The sequence below is a fragment of the Hydra vulgaris genome, chromosome 07 (genome assembly GCF_038396675.1).
Source record: "Hydra vulgaris chromosome 07, alternate assembly HydraT2T_AEP".
Classification (NCBI taxonomy): domain Eukaryota; kingdom Metazoa; phylum Cnidaria; class Hydrozoa; order Anthoathecata; family Hydridae; genus Hydra; species Hydra vulgaris.
This window is the reverse complement of record NC_088926.1, coordinates 6,673,134-6,695,277: the sequence shown is the minus strand read 5'-3', so window position 1 is coordinate 6,695,277 and position 22,144 is coordinate 6,673,134. Positions and strand designations below refer to the sequence as shown.

The 22,144-nt window shown below is 27.4% G+C and overlaps 1 protein-coding gene across 2 annotated transcripts in view; it reads right to left on the bottom strand.

The window, feature by feature from the left end:
* The window catches only part of LOC100212234 (thioredoxin reductase 1, cytoplasmic), a 57,548-nt gene extending 35,972 nt beyond the window's left edge, over positions 1 to 21,576 (bottom strand). The window contains exon 1 of one of the 2 annotated variants that reach the window (XM_065800897.1): positions 21,458 to 21,576. In XM_065800897.1, the coding sequence (XP_065656969.1) occupies positions 21,458 to 21,500 (43 nt within the window). In that variant the 5' untranslated portion in view covers positions 21,501 to 21,576. Of the gene's footprint in view, positions 1 to 5,300; positions 5,697 to 21,457 lie in introns of those variants that run through there. The other variant, XM_065800896.1, reaches the window with a different exon arrangement.
* Positions 21,577 to 22,144: the final 568 nt, after the last annotated feature.

Here is a 22,144-nt window from a genome sequence, read left to right as displayed (position 1 = left end):
ATATAACAATAAGTTGTATTTATCAGTGATGTACCGATTAATCGGCTTAATTGGCCACTTTTTGTACAATCGGAATCGGTATCAGCCTTTTTTTATTAACTTACCGATATGCATTACTGATGGCATTTTAATTCTTTTATCCTGCATTTTGATAATAATTAAATAATAAATAATCTAAACTTTATGCATCACTTAGAATTTTTAGAAAAATTGTTTATTTTGACTTTGTTTACAGGCAAGTTTATTTATTCTTAAAATGATGATAATTTTGTTTTTAGTATAATTTTATTCTGTATTGTTTTATTGTTATATTTAAAAGTAACTTATTTAAGCATTGTTATCTATATGTATTCAAGTATTGCTGTTTATATTTTTAAATGATTGTTATTTAGATATCTAAATTACTAATAAGGTAATAAAGTTGCAGAATCAAATATATATTTAGAATGGCAGCAGCTTTGTTTGGAAAAGATATTCCAATAAAATTACGCAGCTGGGTGTGGAAATATTTTACTATTTTTCCTGAAGATGCTTCAATTGCAATATGTAGCCTATGCAAAATGAAGATTACAAGAGGCAACAAAGAAAAAAAATCTAAGTCTTTTAACACAACAAATATGTTGTCTCATATTAACACAAAACATAAAGAAATAGCAAGCAAAGAGTTTAAACTTAATGAAGAAAACAAAAGAAGAGCAGAAAGTGAACAAAACGTATTCAAGAAAATCAAGTCAACTCATGCACGTTGCTCAAAACAGTCTCAACAAACTTTGTTTTAAACAATTGAGAGAAAAAAGCCCTGGGACATTAATGATCACAGGTCTAAATTAATTAGTAAATATATTGCAGAAATGATTGCAGTTGATATTCAACCTTTTTCTATAGTAAAAGACATCGGATTTCAAAGATTGTTAAACCATTTATGTCCTAACTATTGCATTCCAAGTAGAAAATACATTAAAAACTCTGTTTTTCAAAATATATACAACAAGGTCAGACAAAAGGTCCAAAAAGAAACTAATGATGCTTCATATATTTCGTTTACAACTGATGGATGGGCATCTACCAATGGAAAATGCTCATTTCTTAGCCTGACAGCTCATTTGTTAACTAATGAATTTCAACAAAAATCAGCAATTCTTCAAGTTTGTCAACTCAATTTATCGCATACTGCCAAAAATATAAGTGAAGCAATTCAAAGTTCTATGAATGACTTTCTTATTCCAAATTCAAAGGTACATTTAGTTGCTAGAGACAATGCAGCTAATATGGTAGCTGGCATAAGAGAGGCAGGTTACAACAGTTTGCGGTGTTTTTTACACACTTTGCAACTTGTGTTGAATGATGCTGTATTTGCCCAGAAATACATAAAAAATATATCAAAAACTTTTAAAAATATAGTAAACCATTTTAATCATTTGCCATCTTCTTTTGAAGCTTATCAAAAATATCAAATTAGTTATCAAGTGCCAGAAAATAGGTTCAAACAAGACATAACAAAAAGATGGAATAGTCAATAATTTGTTTGAAAGAATTTTTGAACAGAAGTGTGCTTTGATCCCATTTAGTTGTGATAATGACAACTCTAAACTAAAGTCACTGGAAAACAATGAATGAATTATTATAGAAAAATTACTACGACTATTAAAAATGTTTAATGATATAAGAAATTGTGAGCGTGAAGCAATTGCATCTGCTATAATTCCAAGTGAGCGTGAAGCAATTGCATCTGCTATAATTCCAACTATACAAGTTATAAAACCCATACTGGTTCAAGCTGAAAAGTCTCCCTTGTTTTTAGGATTAGGGGGCAACTTTAAAAGAATGTAAAAAATCAGCGAAAGAAAGATTTGAAAAATATCTCAATCACAAAAATCTCATTTTAGCCACATTTTTAGATTCGAGGTATAAAAATAACTTTTTTCCAAATGAAGAAGCTGATAGTTATTTTGAAAATACTATTAAATGGCTTGTATATTGCTCAAAAAGTCTTCAACAAAAAGATCATATGGAATTTCAACCTGAGGTCAGTTTGTCATCAAGTACAATAAATCTAGATTTCGATTTTTCAAAATGCTTTGAAAATTTTGTTAAAGATAAAAACAATTTAATCGAAACCAAATCAATATCTGAAGTTCTGCAAGAAACAGAAAACAAGCATTATTTAAAATTGAAAAATGAAGTTTTAATTTATTTGAGCCAAGACATTATCATGCAACAAGATAGCCCGATAGTATGGTGGAGAGCAAATAGAAATAACTTCAAGCAATTAGCTCCAATAGCTCAGAAGTATTTATCATGCCCTCCTTCAGTTGTGGAGGACAAGTTTACTCTTCAAGACGAAATAGGTTAACTCCAGAAACAGGAGAAATGCTTATGTTTTTACATTACAATATTCATATACACAATTTTAAATACTAAACATTGTGACAACTGCTATTGATGCTTTCTTCAGAATCTTAAAGTTATTATTTTTTTAATACACAATTTTAAATACTATTTAAAATTCTAAGTAAACTGCTTATTATAATACTATTTTCTTTTTAAAATTGAAATAAAATACGTTCCTCTAAAAGTTTATTTATTTTTTTGAAAGCTTTCTTTTCATAGTAAAAAAAATAAGAAATGTATATTTTTTTAACTGAATTTTTCTAACATCTTTTAAAGTAATTTTTTGGCTCTGATTTGGGCCCAAGTAATCACACTTTCCAACTTCCGTGAACTCGCATAAAATATAGTATCAAAATGTATCGTCCAAACTATTATTAAATAACGTGGAATTGAGTCTATTTTTAAAAAATTAGCTGCAACTTTTTGCAACTATGCACAGTGGGCCAGGTGGTGGACAAAACCTAAAAAATAAATATTTATTATATTCAAAACCATTTATTAAAACATTTGTAATACTGTAATTTAAAGTTTTGAGTATAATAGTATCTTTTAAATATTTTTTTTTTTATACATAGCTATAATAAACAGTAACTTTTAAAATTTTATAAGCTTACGGAATTAGTTTATATATTTAAAATATTTAACCGTAAAGTTTTTCGAAAAAAATCTAAAGTAAAGATCAGTCTTTATAATACACTTATAATTTGGCTTTAAAATAACGAGGTGAATTTTTAACACTTATTACTTTTATTTTCTACAAAAAGTGTCATATAATTTAGGGAACCTACGAGAACCTATATTAAATACTTGAACTAGTAAATATAATATGTATACAACCTATTTGAACTAAATACATTGCCCCTAACTTCCCCTTTTGGGTTTCTTTAACATTTTAAAACAATGACTTGTAACTTATGTTGTTTGCTTGAAATCAACTTTTATTTCTTGTAAACAAAAATACATGTTATTTTGTTTGTTATTTAATTCAATACAAATTGCACTGTTTACCTAACAATTTTTTTGCTTTTTTGCTTAGTAATAAAATAAAAATTGGTGACATTTACAGACTTTTACAGCAAAATAAACTAGTTCCTAATGATATACCATTCTTTTCATTGATATTAACTGTTCTAGGTTCTTCATATTAAACTAGAGGATTCTGAGTAAAAACTTCATTAAATTATAATGTAAAAAGCTAATAGCTGCAAACAGTGATAATACTCATTTTGAGAGAAGTAATGAAAATTGGCTAGCTCAAGATTTTCAATACACCTACGGTAAATTAAATGTTATATCCAGGGGCGCCCAAAGCATTTTTTGGTCTTTGAGATAGCAAACTTCCAGACATTGAGCAAACTCCAAACATTTATATTTTATACTTATGTCAAATAAGGATGCTTTGCAAAAAATTGCAATGATTGGAGCTTGGGAACAAAAAATATAAGTCTAGTTGAAAATAAAAAAAAAATGTTTCATCAACTTGTTGCTCTCACGCTTGGGACTAAATATTTGGGGCTTTTTTGTTGAAAGAATAAAAAGTTATATATTCTACTAAAATTAAATGGATTTTACAACTAAAGATAATATTAGCTGTTTCAAATATTCAATAAAAGAAGAAAATATAAACTATGCTTTACTTTTCATAACTTCTAGAGTTTGTATGAGTGATGGTAAAAAAGAAAACTTGGTACAAAACTTAAATGGAGTTGAATCGAATTACCAAAGATTTTGGAGAGATTCATTAAGAAACACAGTTTTTTTTTAAAAGAAACACGAAAAATAGTTAAATCAGTTTGAAATACACTTTTTGTCATTGGAATTGGCACAAAATATAAAAGGCCGACCAAAAATGGATTTTGATGATATGAGTAAGAGAAGTAAACATTGGATAATTGCAGGAGCGCACAGGCTTGGACAGGAATGGCATGCGATCGCGCTCTGTAACTGATCACGCTATAATTTTTTCTTTAGAAGTTGACCACAGCTATTTTTGATGTTTTAACAATTTAAATGCAATAAAAAGTGTTATCTTATGAATAATTTTTAATTGATCTTTTTTTTTATTTTAGGCTTTAAATAAAACCATATAATTACAATGATTGTTTACATAAATGCATGTGTAAACTAACAAAAAATGTTATATATAAAGTTTTTTTATGTAGGAATATAATTTTTATGATAAATTTAAACATTTGAAACTATTTTTCCATGTCTTCCTAAAAATCTTTTAATGCATTATTTTTAGAACTAACTTTTTTTAAGTTACTTTAAGTTATGAATAAGAAGTTTGAAGTTCTTTTATGAGATCAAAGAATTCCAGAAAATATATGTGTGTGTGTATATATACACACATACACACAAAGATATATATATATATATATATATATATATATATATATATATATATATATATATATATATATATATATATATATATATATATTTATATATATATAAAATATTCATATATATATATATATGAATATTTTATATATATATATATTATATATATATATATATATATATATATATATATATATATATATATATATATATATATATATATATATATATATATATATATATATATATATAATATATATATATATATATATATTTATATATATATATATAAAATATTCATATATATATATATACATATATATATATATGAATATTTTAACATAAGCCAGTTATCTTTATAGCCTAAATATGCTCTGCAATACTTCTTTATGTTTACCTACTTACTTATTCAGTTATTCAATCAGATCAGAACTTTATATATTATATATTTATGCATTATATTATATTTTTACTGGTATTGCACATTTTTATTTAATGCAAAACGTCACTATACAAAACTATACATATAAAAAAAATTGAAATGTAACTACAACTTGGTGACTTACTTAAGATTGCAGAACCTCTGGTGTATAAATAACACGAAGTTAATAATTTACGTGGATAAATTGAAGCTGATTTATTTTTGTAATTAAAATGCGCTGGTATAAGTCGTTTATGTACCCGAGTAGAAAGCGATCTTAGAAGAAACATAAGGTTAGGTGCTCTTCCATTTAAATATGCTTTTAAAGTTTATACAGATTACCTAAAGTTATAAGACTAAAATATTATCTGATTAACACAAAGAACTTGATATTTATTTACTTTGAGTTGTTTGTAAGATATCGTATTAATTTGAATATACTCTTTAAAAATATTCTTTAAAAAAACATTTATGAACTATCATTACAAAATGACTGCGAAATTCATCGCGTCATGAAAATCATCATGTCATGTTTCCGTTTGTAAAGCATTTAAACTGTTATTTATAAAACGGTGCGCAAAAACATCATACCGGACCTCAGCACCTTATCGGATCTCTAATTATTAGACAGTATGACGGGTTAAAAATTTTTTACTAATTGTTTGTTTGTTTCTCCTCTTCCCCAACGTGACATTTTCCTAGAATATGATATCGAGTTGTCAACATCCAAAAAAGACCTAGGGTTTCAAATCTCTAACGACTTAAAGCATAAGAAGCAAGTAAAAACAGTCGCTGCCAATGTCAAAAAAGTCCTTGAAATCTTGAAAAACTCATTTATCAGCAGAGACACCAAAATGAGGAAAAAACTTTACACCACCTATATACGTCAACATCTTGAGTTTTGCAGTCACTGCCTGGTGCCCGCATCTTGAAAAAGATATAAATGTCATAGAACGCACCCAGCATCGGGCGACCAAAGTACCGCACGAAATAAAGCGCTTCGATTACAAGACAAGATGCATCAAACTTGGCCTCAGCTCTCTACTAAATAGACGTTTACGCGGTGACCTCATACAAAAATACAAAATTGAAAACAATATTGACTCAGTTAGCTGGCATATTGATCCACCAAACATCCCACCAAGCTATGGTCATCGCAAGCGCTTTTATCGTGAAATAGACAACAACCGCCTCGTTCGTTATAATTTCTTTAATAACCCCGTCGCTCACCAGTGGAACACACTGCTAAACAAAATTGTCAGTGCTACTACAGCACATCATCTTCCGTGGAATTTCGCACGAGCAAGCACGGCTAGCTGTTGATGGGATTACGGAACACGCCCGTTCGCATATTTTGAAACCCTATCCAGACTCAGAATAGGCAGAGATATGCGCAATCTGATTCGCTGATTTTGAAAGAGAGGCTTTTGCGCGTATGTTTAAATCAAAACAAATGTCTAAAAACGTATTGAATAATAAAAGTGAATTCGAGTAATTTCATAAAAAACCAAATAATAATGGCAAAAAAAATTATGATTTTTCTATCCAATTTTGTGCAATATAGTACAAATACTTATTCAAACCCTCACAACTCAAAACATCCGTGATTTTCAGAATTTTTTCTTAAAAATAAAGGTTTAAAAAAATTAGTTTGTTTTTCTAATTGTTTTTATAATTCTAAGATAAAAAAGACAACCATTGTAACTAACTATAAACCAGATGGTAAAACTTGACTGTGCTGTGATTCTCATACGGTAGATTTTTTAAAACAGTTATAAAATTTACCAACTAATATCAATAGACTATTATTAACTTGGTATAATTTTTTTTCAAATTAAGTTCCCATTTATCCAATCATTTAGCAAGAAAAGTATTTTGAAAAAATAGCCTAATTTCTTTTTAGAACTTTACACCTATTACTCCCATATATAAATTATATAGAACACTAAAAAAGTTTGAGAATATTGCTTATTTGTTGTTATAGCTAGCCCAGATGATTTGCAACACTCTTAAATTAAAAGCAATTGTAGGCAAGAGTGAATTTAGATATCCTTTGGTAATGTATAGTAATAAAAGATAATAATAATAATAAGCTATTAGAAAAAATCTATAACCTGATGTCTACAAGTGTGTTTTGATATAGTAAACTGATTAACAAAAGCAATAACTCTCAACTTACCACACCTTTATGAAAAACTAAGTGTAAAAAGGTAGAAACAAGAAAGATTGCAAACATGCAAGTTCATATTGTTGTTTATTTAAATTTCAAAACTCAATTCATGTTTCTTGATATATAGCTTTTAACCTGAACAAATTGATAAACCTGAACAAAATACTCGCTATTGTATTCTATAATTATTATAAAATGTGTATCCTTTAATAGCAACTGATGGTAAATAATATTAAATAAAGCAGCAAACTTTGATAAATTTTATATATTTATAATGCTAATAATTTATTTTACATTTTATACTCCAAAAGTCTGCTCTAAATAAATTAGAAAAAAAACCTTAAATAAAATGTACTCCATATTTACAAATTTTATAAATAGTTTCATTATGTAATTTTTGGTATAAACAATAAAAACAAGTGTTCTTTTTTTAAATTTCTGTGAATATCTCTTGTTTATTAATATAAAAACAGAGATGCGTCATGTTTTATTTTGATGTAATATTAATAATTTTTTTGAAAACTTGCTTTTTTAAAATGTAAAAGCTAATTTTGATGAAGTTATTTTTTTTACAAAAATTGCCATAATTCACCTTTATTTGGTTAAATTTTTTGACTTTAATACTCAGTAAAGTTTTAATGTTCAGTAAAAAAACAATTATCACTTTTTTTGTTAAATTTTTCAATAGATTATAATCCAATTTATTATTCAAATTATTTCCATTAGATTTATATCCAATGTTCATCCATTATAATATATATATAGAAAAATATTGATGTATGCCTTATCAGCCTTCTCAAAATTTAGGTTGAGCAGTAACTTCTTCAGGGTTCGTAGATTTATATGGAACATGTAAGCTAGTTTGGCAAAACATCTGTAAAAATTTTCTTTTTCCAAAATTTTAAATGTTAAACTGTTTATAATTAACAAGTTGGTATAAAGATGCAGTAACAAGCTTAGAACAACCTCTGCCTCAGCTTAAAATTTATACTTTGCATATTTTAAGTACTTTACCAGTAGTCTGGTGCAATTGCATATAAAAGTTGTATCGAGCATGCTTTATAGAACATGGACATTATATTTGATGAGAAACACATTTAGAAATCTTGCAAAATTGCACACATGCAAATTCAAGTGAAATATTTCAAGAGTTTATACATACAAAACACATTTTATAATAGCAAAAATATTCATAGCATGACAACATATTTTGTTTGTTTTTTTTGATAATTTTTTTTGATAATTTTTTATTACTCTTTTTTCATTAAAACGTTTGATTTTAACCACTTAGTTTAGTTTTTTAAATCTTTTTTTTTTTTCATTAATACAATACAAAAAATGCCACAATCATTTGCCATAATCCACTTTTATTTATGCCATAATCCACTTTTATTTATGCCATAATCCACTTTTATTTGGTTAAGTTATTTGACTTCAATACTTTTTCTTGCTTTTAATGTCAGTGTTTACATGTAACTGTACAAAAATTACTGTTCTGTTGACAAACATAAACATCACTTCTTTTGTTAAATTTTCAAACATTTTATAACTTAATGTAGCCTGCCAAAATTTTTATAAATTTAAAAAGTTTTTAATGGTTTAACACGATGTTTTATTAAAGTTACGTAATAAAAAAATATATCAGCCTCCTCCAAACTATGTTATAGAAAGGCATGAAAACCAAATCTCCTCAGAGATCATGTATTGACATGGAACATGTGAGCTAGTTTTGCAAATTGTACAAACTTTCTTTTTTAAAAAACTCTAATTTTCAACTCTTTATAATAAACATGTAAATCAGTTTACAAATAAAGTTCTTCACCAGTATAAACTTTGTATGCAAAAGTGCTTCATTATTAGTCTCGTACAACATTCTTATATAAACTATGTATTTGAGAATGCTTTAAGGCCAAGAGCATATTTTAAGAGAAACACATTTGTAGATTTTTTCAAATTTACTTCAACACATCTTTTTTTTTTCGTTTCTTAAAATTAACAAATTGTTAATATTATTGTTAAAATTGTTAAGATTTTATCTATTGTTAAATAATAGATAAAATCTTCATCACCAAGATAAACTTTATTGACATTTTTACGAGTGAAAATTTTCTTGTACAAATAGATTTTGATACATTTTAAATACTCTAGAGTGCTAAAATAAAATGAATTTTCTGTGTTGATAGTAACACGTGACTTGTATTGATAAACTTAGTATATCATTTCTTTGAAATTTATTTCAAAAATCTGTTTGTTTTGAATTTAATTATATTTTTCAACAAAATTGCACTTGCCTCTCTTTCAAAATCAGCGAATCAGATTGCTCATTTTTCTGCCTATTCTGAGCCTGTATACGGTTTCAAAATATGCCGCCCGTTCCGTGTAATTTAACTTTTTCTTTTTTTTTTGCCATATAAATATATCATACTTGGGAACATCTGGTTGATAAAATAATTTTTTGCTATTCTCAACTAACTTTATATGGTCATTATTTTTGAACGCTGAAAAATAGTACTACATTATTTGACATAAGTATAGAGTAATTCCACGTCAAAACAACCAATTTTTTTTTTAAATTGCAACCCTATGTCCTTGGATTTTCTATATATTTTTACCATAGTTAGTACATTATAAAATAAGATGAATCCCAAAACTTCAAGGTCTAACTCCCATCGGTTCGTGAGTAATGGTTGTTTTAATTTTGGCTACTATTATTGTTTTGGTCATTTTCCGCCATTTTTAAGTTTACATTTCTCCTTATAAAACCAAGTCTTTAAACATGTGAATTCTAAAAATAAGTGACTTAGTTAATCTCAAGGTGAGGAATTTGAATATATAAATAAAAAGCTCATTTTATAATTAAAAAATACCTAAATTTCAATTATAATTGTTAAAACAATGGACATCTGCCCCAGTAAAATTTTTAGGTGCGCGGTAAATTTTTTAAACTTAAAATTTCAAGTTAGATCATTGTATGTTTGAAGAACATTGTGCAAAAAAATCATTTTTGCCAAATACATAGTTTTGTAAATATTTTACTTAGTTTTGTAAATATTGTACTACAAATGTATATAAATTGTCATAGTACTTTAGGAAAAATGATAATTCCTATCTAAATCGAAGTGTTTCTTATGTTTTTTTAATGTGTTTTTTTATTTCCTTTTTGTTTCCTTGTTTCCTTGTAGTTCCCAATTATCAAAGTTTTATTGCTGAATTCAGACATATTCATCTAATTTAAATGTTTCAATTAATCCTACATAAATAATGTAATTAATACATTATGCATTTTTAAATTTGCAAGTATAACATTTTTAAATTCATTATCAAAATGATTTTATGTGATATTGGTAAAGTTTTGAAGTCAGAATTCCATAAAACCACATATTCTAGAAATAAAGAGATTTTTTTACTACATGACCTAGACACTGATACTAGTCAAAACATTTTATGGAGATCTGAGTTGTGTGCTTGTGAAGAACTATTCAGCATTTGTAATCACCGTTTTCACTACTTTCAAAAAAGATTTGAAAAGAAAAATGGCAATTGTTGTGATGTTTATAAAGTGCATAAAAAAAAAAATAAAAGGTAATTTGATTTCAAATAAATGAATACTATCTGTAAAAGTATACAACACGTATCTTAAATATCCTTTTTTTTTTTAGGTAAATATAAAATATCTTTAATGTTGGCTAGACACTTTGAGTCATTAGGATTAAGAGTTTTACCTGGGTGGAAGTTATGTACTAGCTGTAAGTTAAAGGCAGTTTTATCAGTAGAACACCCTAGTGAAAATGAAATAGATGAAATATCGACAGAAGAAGATGAACGATTTACTCATATTAATTTATCTCTGGAAATTTTAGGAGAATCTTCTATTAATTTACATTCTGTTGCTTTACATCAACGTGTTGCATCTGCAATGAAAAAATATAAAAAATCAATAAAAAAGATTGGTGAAGATTTAGCAGCCCATTATGGAATGAATAATTCGCATTTTATAGATAATTCTACTACGTCTTATTCGAAAACAGATCAAAATAAAGCATCTGATCTGGATAAACTGACACTATTGATGAAAGAAAAGATAAATGCTTCTGAATATTAAAAAAAGTTAAAAATTCTCACTTTAAATCCCGAATCTTGGTCAAGAGACTATGCTTCTAACTACTTTGAAGTTAGTGTGAATGCTATTCGAACAGCACGTCGTATGAAACAGGAGAGTGGCATACTTTCACTCCCATTGGACAAAATTGGAAAAAGTGTTCCACTTATTGTTGTCTCCATTGTTCTTATAAAATTTAATATTACTTTTACTTTTAATTATTATTATCATGATTTTAGTTATTATTACAATTATTAAATGATTATAATAGAAAATTTAATAGTAAATTATGATAAATAAACTTGTTTTTTAGGTGGTTTGTGACATTTCAAAAAATGAGTGTATGGTTCATAGATGTTTGAGTTGCCCAGGAACAGATGCCTTACAGCTATTTCTTCTTAAAGAGCTTGAAAAACTTGACTTTGATGACGAGTTAAGTTTTAATCAATGGCAAGGTACTGACAGGATCCAAATTGTCACACAAACTGAAACTGTTGAAACTTATATAGAGTTAGTAGTGAAGTGTATTGATGAACTAACAGCTCACTCGTATATTTCTAAATGCCAAACAAAGTTTCTTAAAGATTTAAAACTCAAATTGAATGAAGAAGAGTGTATCGTGATTTGTGACTTTTCAGAAGAGTTTTATGAATTTGTTGTGCAAGATGAGATCCAAAGTTATCATTGGTGTAAATCTGGATGCACCCTTCACCCAGTTGTTTTATACTATAAAGTAAATGGCATTATTTTACACGAATCACTTTGTTTTAAGTCTGACGATACGATGCAAGATACCTGTTTTGTCTATCAAATTCAGACTATTTTATGTAACTATATCAAAGAAACCCTTCCTTTAATTTTCAAATTGTATTACTTTTCTGATGGATGTGGAGGACAGTATAAAAATTATAAAAATTTTCTAAATCTATGCCATCAGAAGATTTTTTATTGAAAGCGGAATGGATACTTTTTGCAACCAGTCACGGCAAATCTTCTTGTGATGCAATAGGCGATACAGTAAAACGAATAATTTTTCTTTGGACGTTGCAAAAGCAAGTTTGCAACGTCCAAAGAAAAATCAAATACTAACAATCGATGCATTGTTTGAATTTTGCACTCAAAAAATGCTCACAATAAAGTTCTTTAAAATTGATAAAGAAACTATGGTTAATGTTAGAGCTACGCAAAATAAACGATTTGTGAAGGGAAAAACAATACCAGGAACTCGAGGATTTCACCATTGCATACCAGTTTCGAAAGCATCTATGTTATTTAAGAAAACTAGTAACGATCTAAATCAAAAATCTATTAATATAACTAAAAAATCAAGTTACCAAAATTTAAGTTTAATAAATTTCGAATATTACGCATGTACATATGACTCGTTTTGGTGGATTGCAGTCGTCGAAGAAAAAAGATGAAGAATATAATGATATAAAAATGAAATTTATGCATCCACACGGTCCATCTGAACAGTTTTACTGGCTGAAAAGGGATGATCATTGTTGGATACCAATCACCAATGAAATAACATTAATAAGTGCACCAACAATAATATCAGACAAATACGATCTTTCAAAATACGACTTTAACAAAATTAATAATTATATATTTGTAAATCAATAATTTTTAATGGATAATTATAAAAAATTGTATATCAATTCAAGGATGCATCATTTTTATTTATTTTGAATACTACGATAAGGGAAATATACTATATTTGCTTTTTTTGTAATATTTTTCATTTATTTTTTAAACTATGTATTTGGCAGAAATGATTTTTTCAAAATCCAAGGACATAGGGTTGCATGGCCTGGTTGTTTTGACATGGAATTACTCTATAAATATACAAATGTTTGGAGTTTGCTTTATGTCTGGAAGTTAGCTATTTCAAACAACAAATATGCTGGATCCGTCACTGATAATCAGAAGCTTACTTCACACTAACTTAGAAATGATTAGATTATTTTACACTAACTTAAAAATTGTTTGATTATTTTACACTAACTTAAAAATTATTTGATTATTTTACACTAACTTAAAAATTATTTGATTGTTTTACACTAACTTAGAAATTATTTGATTATTTCACACTAACTTTAAAACTATTTGATTGTTTTACACTAACTTAGAAATTATTTGATTATTTCACACTAACTTAGAAATTATTTGATTATTTCACACTAACATAGAAATTATTACTAAAACACTGCTTTGCAGTATTTCATTACTAGTAATCACTGTCTTAATTTCGCCCTAACTTCGTTATTGTTTTAAGTTCATTTGTAAATATTTTATTTGGTATGGACCTTTGGTCTTCTAACTGAAATTGAAAATTATATAGCGCCAAAATACCTTTTTGGCTGTGTGTAGGTGTTTTTTGAATACCTGGTTAAGTATTTATTCTGATTTATTTTAAATAACGGAGAAGAAATTTTACGACTAACATTTTTATTTATTTTGCACATAAAAATTAGAAGATAATAAATATTTATTTGGTATATTTAATTTTATAAAGAGTGATTAAGAACGTGTAAAGTAGTTTACGCTGGATATGTTACTGCACCAAACAATCCTAACGTAATCAAGATGGCAGTGAATAAAGGAGGCATATAAAAGACTTTTAAACAAAGTGGATTTACGTAAGGTTACGGAAGCCCGATAAATTATCTTCGAGATTTTACTTTTCAGATACTTTATGTGAGCTTTGTATATTGTATTTTTGTCAAAAGTGCCAAGAGTTTTAGTGAAACTAATCTTTTTATATCGCAATCATTAATAAATTATTTGGAAGTTTTAAAGGAATTTCGTCTCGTTCATAATAACGATGGAAAAAATTGTTTTAGTTAAATTTGCGACAATTTGTTTGCTCTAAACAATCCTGCAAGACATTGGATTTCTAATCAATTTACTGATATCATTATAAGCATAGAATAGATCTGTATCATCAGCAAACAAGATTGTGTTTAATACCTTACAAGATTTACTTTAATTATTAATATATAATAGGAACAAGACAGGTTTTACAATGACGGATCGAGGAAACCTTGGTGGTGGTGGTAGGGGGAGGATATTGAAACATTTTTGTGTTTTATACCACCTTTGCGTCCCCTAATAATAATAAAAAAAAAATTTTCTCCATTTTTAAGATATTTCAGGACTTTTAGATAAACCCCCTCCCCCCCCCCCCCCCATTCATACTCCCTAGATCCGTCACTGCGGTCTTAGTATTTATATTCATATTGCATATTGTTAGTTTTCCAAGAGTTGTAAAAAATATATTTTTGACGATCTCACAAGTAGCTCTTAAACCATTTTAAATTTGTATGTTAATTACCGTAATTTTTTTAGTTTGGGTAATGAAGTATAATGATTGACAGTGTCAAAACTTTGCTCAGAGAAATAAAAACGACTAGAGTATATTTATTTTAATCAAATGAGTTAAGAATATTATTAATAAGATGCAGGCCCGTAGCAAGCTTTTTTTGTTGTTTGAGGTAACTTTCAGACATGGAGCACACTCCAAACAGTTATAAGTTTATGTTTATGTCAAATAAGGAACATTTGCATATAATTGAGATTACCGGAGCATTCTCAATTGTATGTACTCTCACATGCATACATACATACATACATACATACATACATACATACATACATACATACATACATACATACATACATACATACATACATAAATACATACATACATACATACATACATACATACATACATACATACATACATACAGACATACATACATACATACATACATACATACATACATACATACATACATACATACATACATACATACATACATACATACATACATACATACATACATACATACATACATACATACATACATACATACATACATACATACATACATACATACACACATACATACGTACAGACAAACAAAATGACGATTAGAAACGAGGGTTTTTTTTCGTTTTCGAAATTACAAAATTATTTTTTCTTAGCTTAAATTATTAAAAAACATAGTCTAAGTTTTTTAATTGTGTAATAATATAGGCACACTATGTGTAATTTTTGCAAGAGCTATTTGTGACTGGCTCACCGGTCCGTCAGGGTTAGGGTTAGGGTTAGGGTTAACCCTAACCCTAACCCTGACTGACTTTGGACTTTGTTATCTACTTTTTTTGTTTAATCCCAGTTTTGAACATTCATACGGTTTAATTTGTCAGCCTTCTGCAAAACGCTTTGCAACGCTCATAAAAGTGTCGGGTAAGCAAATATCAACATGAGTTAAACTTTTTGAAACACAAATTGGAATAGAAAAGATGAAACGATTGAAATTGATTGGTGAAACAAGGTGGTCTTGTAAATAAAATGTTGCAACAACGATATTTTGAACAGTTTTCGAACCATTTTCGAAAGTATTTTTCAGTTTGTTTGTCATTTATAAGTGAAGCAGGAAACTTTGATGAAAAGACGTGCCATTAAACTAAGACATTGCTCATGTCGTTCCTGAAATTTCACACTATTTTGACAACCTTTTCCTACCTGCAAATTTTTGAAAAAAGTTAGACCTCTGCATCATATTTTATGACAAACTCTATGACAATTTGTATTACATTTATAAGATTATCTATATTATTTCTGTAACACAAGTTAAATGTGAAAGCTCATTTTCAAAGTTAAAATTAATCATGACGAGATTGCAAAATTCTTACCATTTGAAGTCGTTTATGTTGATGTCTGTTAAGAAAAGTGTATTTAATAACTTTGAGTGTGGTACAATCTTTCAAAGATATGCATCTTGTGTTCTGAATTGAGCGATCGGCTTAAAGAATAGTTATTGATATGCCTTATGACTTTGTACCTAAATTTATTATACTTTAATTAATTATATATTAATTAGTTTGTGATTTCAGCCTTCATATTATTGCCTTTTTTTTGGAAAGTTGCGGACCGGGGCATCAATATATCTATATTGAAAAGGCCCCTTAATTTATTTGCCTGACCTGTAAAATATATTTCACCAGTCAGTAACACAGTGATTTAGTTTTTCTGAATTAGAAAAAAATAACTTTGTTTGTTAGGCCTACCTAACAAATGTCCAGCAACAAACAGAAAAAATTCATTTATTTTAATTTTAAATTAGATAAAACACAAAATAAAGCATATAGGAAACTATAGAGAATATTATTAATCATAGAAAATATAGGGCAAAAACTTTAAAAAACTTCTGAAAAATTACTACATTACAATTAATACTTTACATTGCATTTGCATTGTGTAGTGTTTGACTTACCAGACAATTTCAAAGTAGATACAAATTACAGCAAAATAAAATTGTTTGTTAAACTGAGTAGAACACAAACTGGTTGCCCAGCCAAATATGATAAAATACTTTCCTGTTTCTTTAAAGTGTTAGTAACATTAAAAAAACAATTACCATTTAATTACTACGTAAATAAATTTCCATTTACATCGTTAAATAATATATAACAAGAATCAAAAAGATCAATTCTCTCACCGAGTTTGTTCCATGTGCTACCCACTCTTTTAGCTTCGTAAGAGTGATTGTTCTTGTAGAGTTACACAAAATAACATGCGGTGCATGTTTAAATACAAAAGCAAAACATATTTGAAAGCCTTAGCGTAAGAATTATACAATATTTTGTAATTTTAAACGGCTATTAAGTTTGAATACTATAAGACTACGAGGGGCCAGAAAGCTTAAAATGCTGGGAGGAAAAAAACGTACTTAAACCGACCCTGCATACTGACCCTATTTTACAGTGCTTCATAGTATTACATATTATTTAAAACTTAAAATATAAAAGCGTTAAGTCACTCAATTTCAAAAAGACGCCACGGGTGACAGGAATAATGTCGAAAAATGAAATTTAGAATAGTGCCAAATATACTAAAAAGGCCTAATGTCGCAAAAAAAAGGAATAGTGTCGCAAATGAATTTAATGAATAGTGTCGATAGCAAAAAAAAAAGAATAGAGTCGCAAATGAATTTAATGAATAGTGTCGAAAATAAAAAAAAGGAATAATATTGCAAACGAATTTAATGATTAGTGTCGAATACAAAAAAAAAGGATTAGTGTCGCAAATAGTAAAAGCGGAATAGTGTCCCGAACAGTTAATTTCAGCAATTGCTTTTTCATTTTGTAATCTTTTCTTTCATTGTTTTTTTTTAAAAAAAAATAAAAAAAATAAAGAATAGAGAAAGAAAAGATTGCTGCCCCATGCCAAACCCTCAGTCGATGTAGCAGCACTCCCTTACGGGTCAGGCTATTTGATAGTCGATATATGTACTGAAGCCCCTGGCAGCAGGCTATTTCAGTATGACATAAGACATTCTATCTAAATACAGATTTATAGTTATCATTATTTTTTTATTTTTGTAACTATTCATTCAACTCCTTTAGAACATTATTCCTTTTTACTATACTTGACACTATTTATTAAATTCATTACAACACTATTCCTTTTTTTTTATTTTCGACACTATTCATTAAATTCATTTGCGACACTATTCCTTTTTTTTGTTTTCGACACTATTCATTAAACTCCTTTGCGATACTATTCCTAAGTCTGTTATTCGACAATCAATAATGCAACAATTTGCGACATTATTCCTTTTTTACATTTTCGACAATAAAATTTGCGACATTAAAAATTTACGACAATAAAAATTTTGCGACACTTCCGCCACAGCGACGCCACCATTTCTAAATTTTGTAATAAGGGAAGCATTCGCTTTCTTTGCACTCCTCTGGGCTAGTTTATGGACTATATATTTTTTAAAAACCTAATTAAGTATATTTATAAAAGTATTTAATTAGGTTTTATTAGTTTAAGACTTTAATTAATTAAATAATTAAATAATTAGTTGTTAATACTTATAAATCTTAACTTTTAAAACACTATATTACAGTATATCAGAGCCGACGACACGGAGGGAGGGGGGGTGCAGTGTCCCCACTTTTTTTCTGAAGGACCTTTTTTTATAATTTTTTTAAGAAAATTTTAGATATAGGAAACTTTTTTCAAAAAATTGACAATTGTACCCCCCCCCCACTTTAAAACCCGTGTCGTTGGCCCTGTATATTACTTTTGAAACATATATCGTAATATAATGAGCTCACTCCTGAATATTTAAACATTTTCTTAAGTTCTATTAATTTTTAGATCAATCTTAGTGGACATGCATTCCACTAGTCGAATATTAATATATAATAAACAGATAAAACACTAAATACAGTGAGACATACAGCCTCTTGGTTTTTACCTGGAAAAAAAATGAAAATGTCTTTCTAAAATCTAGGATATTTGATGCCCGTACTTCTCAGTTAAAACATGCTAGGTCACTTTTCCCACGATAAATTTAGTGAACCAAGGAAAAACTAAGTATGTTCTTTTCTATTGGCATTTGTTTCATTAGGGTAGAGAGCTCTGCTGAAAATGTTTTTTCTGTTTTGCATTGAGTAAGGTGATCAGAAGTCCGGGATTGTACGATTTTAGATGTCCCAGCGTCCCAATGACAATCAATTTTCCCGATAAGCTTTCCCAAGGTTCCGAAACTTGCTAAGCTTTGAATTTTTATTTCTGTTTATTTTTGAAAAAAATATCTTAGTATTATCCGTATACGAAGTTAGTATAAATATTTTTTGGGCACTCTTAATTAAGGGGTGTCGAAAATTATCTTTTATTTTGATTTTGTGTAGTTTAACCACTTTTTCTTAATTAACTTTTTATTCTGATTTTGAATTATTTAATTCTTTTTTTTTCATCATAAATATTTGGCCTTCTACTTAAATTTCAATAAAAGTTATTATTTTGAAAAAAACAACCAATTTTTAAATTAAATGAAATCATTATTATCATAAAATTAAAATTCGTGGTGAATATTTTTCCTTTCGTTTTATTAATACATAATCATTATGTGTAGTCAAAAATACAACAAAAAATTAGGCATTATACATGAAATAACTCCATATAAGAAACTATTTGTAACAACTACTCGTGAAAATGTGAAATAACTTGATTGCAAAAATAAAGAGGTCTGAGGTTCGATGTTGGCATTGATCAGATAACCGTCATTGGTAAGGAAGGAGGTGTAAACTTTCTAGTTAAATTGCTCTTCCATGGTAAGACGCTTAGTTCTTCTTGAAGCACGTTAACAACTAAAAAAAAAGTTATTGCAGGTGATTGTTGATTGTTATGAAGACCAAGTTTAGTAGAAACTTTGAATTACTAGCTAGTTCTTCTGTATACATAAGACGACGTTTTTTGTATTTTTATCAACAATTATGATTTTAAATAAAATGGATCTTTGCTGCAATGATCTACTATTTTTTGATTATTACTAAAATAAAAGTCCTATTCATTAATCGTTTTTGAGATTTAACAGACCTTTCTCTTTTCAATATATTTAACGACATCTAATTCGAAAGTAAATGGGCTGCTTTGTAATATTAAGCAAAATAAAATATAATGTCTCTCGGACGCGTAATGGAAAGCTTGCAGTTCTTTTTTTGCTAACCCACTCTGTCGCAGTTGTTTCTGTCACTGGTTCCAACTGTGCTTTATATTTTAAAGTTTTTTAACAATGAGACACATTTCGCGAAATATTTCTAAATTACCTAAATCTTTATTTCACAATAGTTTGGATATTTAAAACAAGGAATTTTTGTAATCGACGGCATATCCGAAGCCGATTGGAATGAGTGCCACGCTGACGTTAAAGTTCAATGTTATTTGTAATTGTTTTATAAATTGCAAAAACCTGATTAAAAACATAATTCATCAGTTATTCCATTATTGCATCTTTTTCCAAACCCATAATACTTTTTTATTTTCTGTTGAAGAAATATAGCTATATTTTGCTAAACTATTTGCAAGAATGGTACAATCATCCAAGTTTTTTGATGCATATATGAACTGATTATACGACTACTGAACAGTCAATCATATTTAATGAAAATTTCCAAAAGATAATTTATTGTTGACTTTATTAAAGACAAATACAAAAAAAACCCTAAGTAAAGGCAACTTTGTATGATAAAATTCGTCTATTACTAGAAGATTTTCAAAGAAGTTTAATTTAAGTTTCATTTTTAATCGGTATCTGAATTCAGTTTGCAAAATGAATAGCAAAGTATTTGCTAGTGAAACAAATTTTTATACAAGTTAAGAATTATCTTTGCTTAAACGCAACTTTCATTCATTTTTATTCAAAGTTACCCAATCAAAACTTAAATTGCATAAATTTTAACATAAAGTTGCGTATCTTTAAACGTTTTTTAAGTTTTTCTTTAAAAATTTTTAAGTTTTTTAAAATATTTTTAAAATGTTAAAAATTGAAGTAGGCTTACCTAGATGGTTAAACACAAAAAAATAGCAAAAGCTAAATTGTTTATTAAATTTTTTTTTTTAAACTAATTAAGAATAATTGGTTAAACAAAAAATATAGAATTTGACCCACCCAGTCCCCCTCCCCCTTCCCCCTTCCCCCTCCCCCTATGTTATGAAACAATGTAGTTTAAGGCATCAATAAAAGAACTGTTAAAAACTTTCTTTCGACTTATGTGTTTAATACAAACATAATTATTTGAATAAAAATAAATAGAAACACTTTAATAAAAATGCTTTTATCAAACTTAGAGATCACCAGAATCAATTTAATGGTTTGAATGATGAGTTTCGAAGCTCTGTGGGTGTGATACAATAGACAATAGAAAAAGGTCTATTTTTTTTAAAGATCTATTATTTTTAAAGGGATAGATATCAAAAAAATAAGTTACCAATGTGGAAATACCACATTGGTAACTTATACAATAAAATTGCAAAAAAGAGGATAAAAAAATCAGGTTTTTTTTATCCATTTTTTTTTTAATTTGATTTCACAGACAATTTTCTGGATCCGCCCCTAATAACAATAAAGTGTTTGTTTTAATTTTATTGTAGTCATATTGCATATATTTTAAAAATATGTAATTATAATTTACTAAATACGAACTTTTGATTAAAATATTAACTCACAGATGTGGAACCGTCGGAAACCCAATCTTGTAAAGATTGACATACTGAAAATCTGTCTTCGAGAACTTTTTAAAAATATATTTAGATAACGTTTATTCTATAGATAATCTACATTTTTTGTTTTAAGTTTCAACTAATCGAAAATTTGGTTTCGAATGTATTAATCGAATATTAATAAAAATTATATGAAAAAAAAAAAAAAAAAAAGAAAAAACGAAGTTAAACTTGAATAAAAAAAAATTGAACATAAATATTATAAAGCAAAAAGTAAAGCAAAATTATATAATACTAATAAGTGTAAGGTATAGAAATAAAATAAAAAAATATAAAACTTGTTTTTGTTAAATTATTTTTATTACTGTAGAAATAAAATTATTTTTATTACCGAAGATTAAAAAAGCAAACTAAAACCAAATACTTACTAACTAAAATACAAAAAACTACTATTCCAAATCCGCTATAAAATTTGCTGAGAAATACTCGAAGAAAATATGATTAAGTAACATGAAAAAAAAAAGAATTTTTTAATAAATATTTTGAAAACGAACAATTTGAAAACGATTGCAAATCATATCTATCGTAATGCTGGTCTCAAGATTTATTATTTTAAAGATTTTTAAAAGTTCAGTTGTGTTCTAAAATCATTTAGGGTAAGTAAAAATACCACCAGTTGAAATAAAAAAAAAC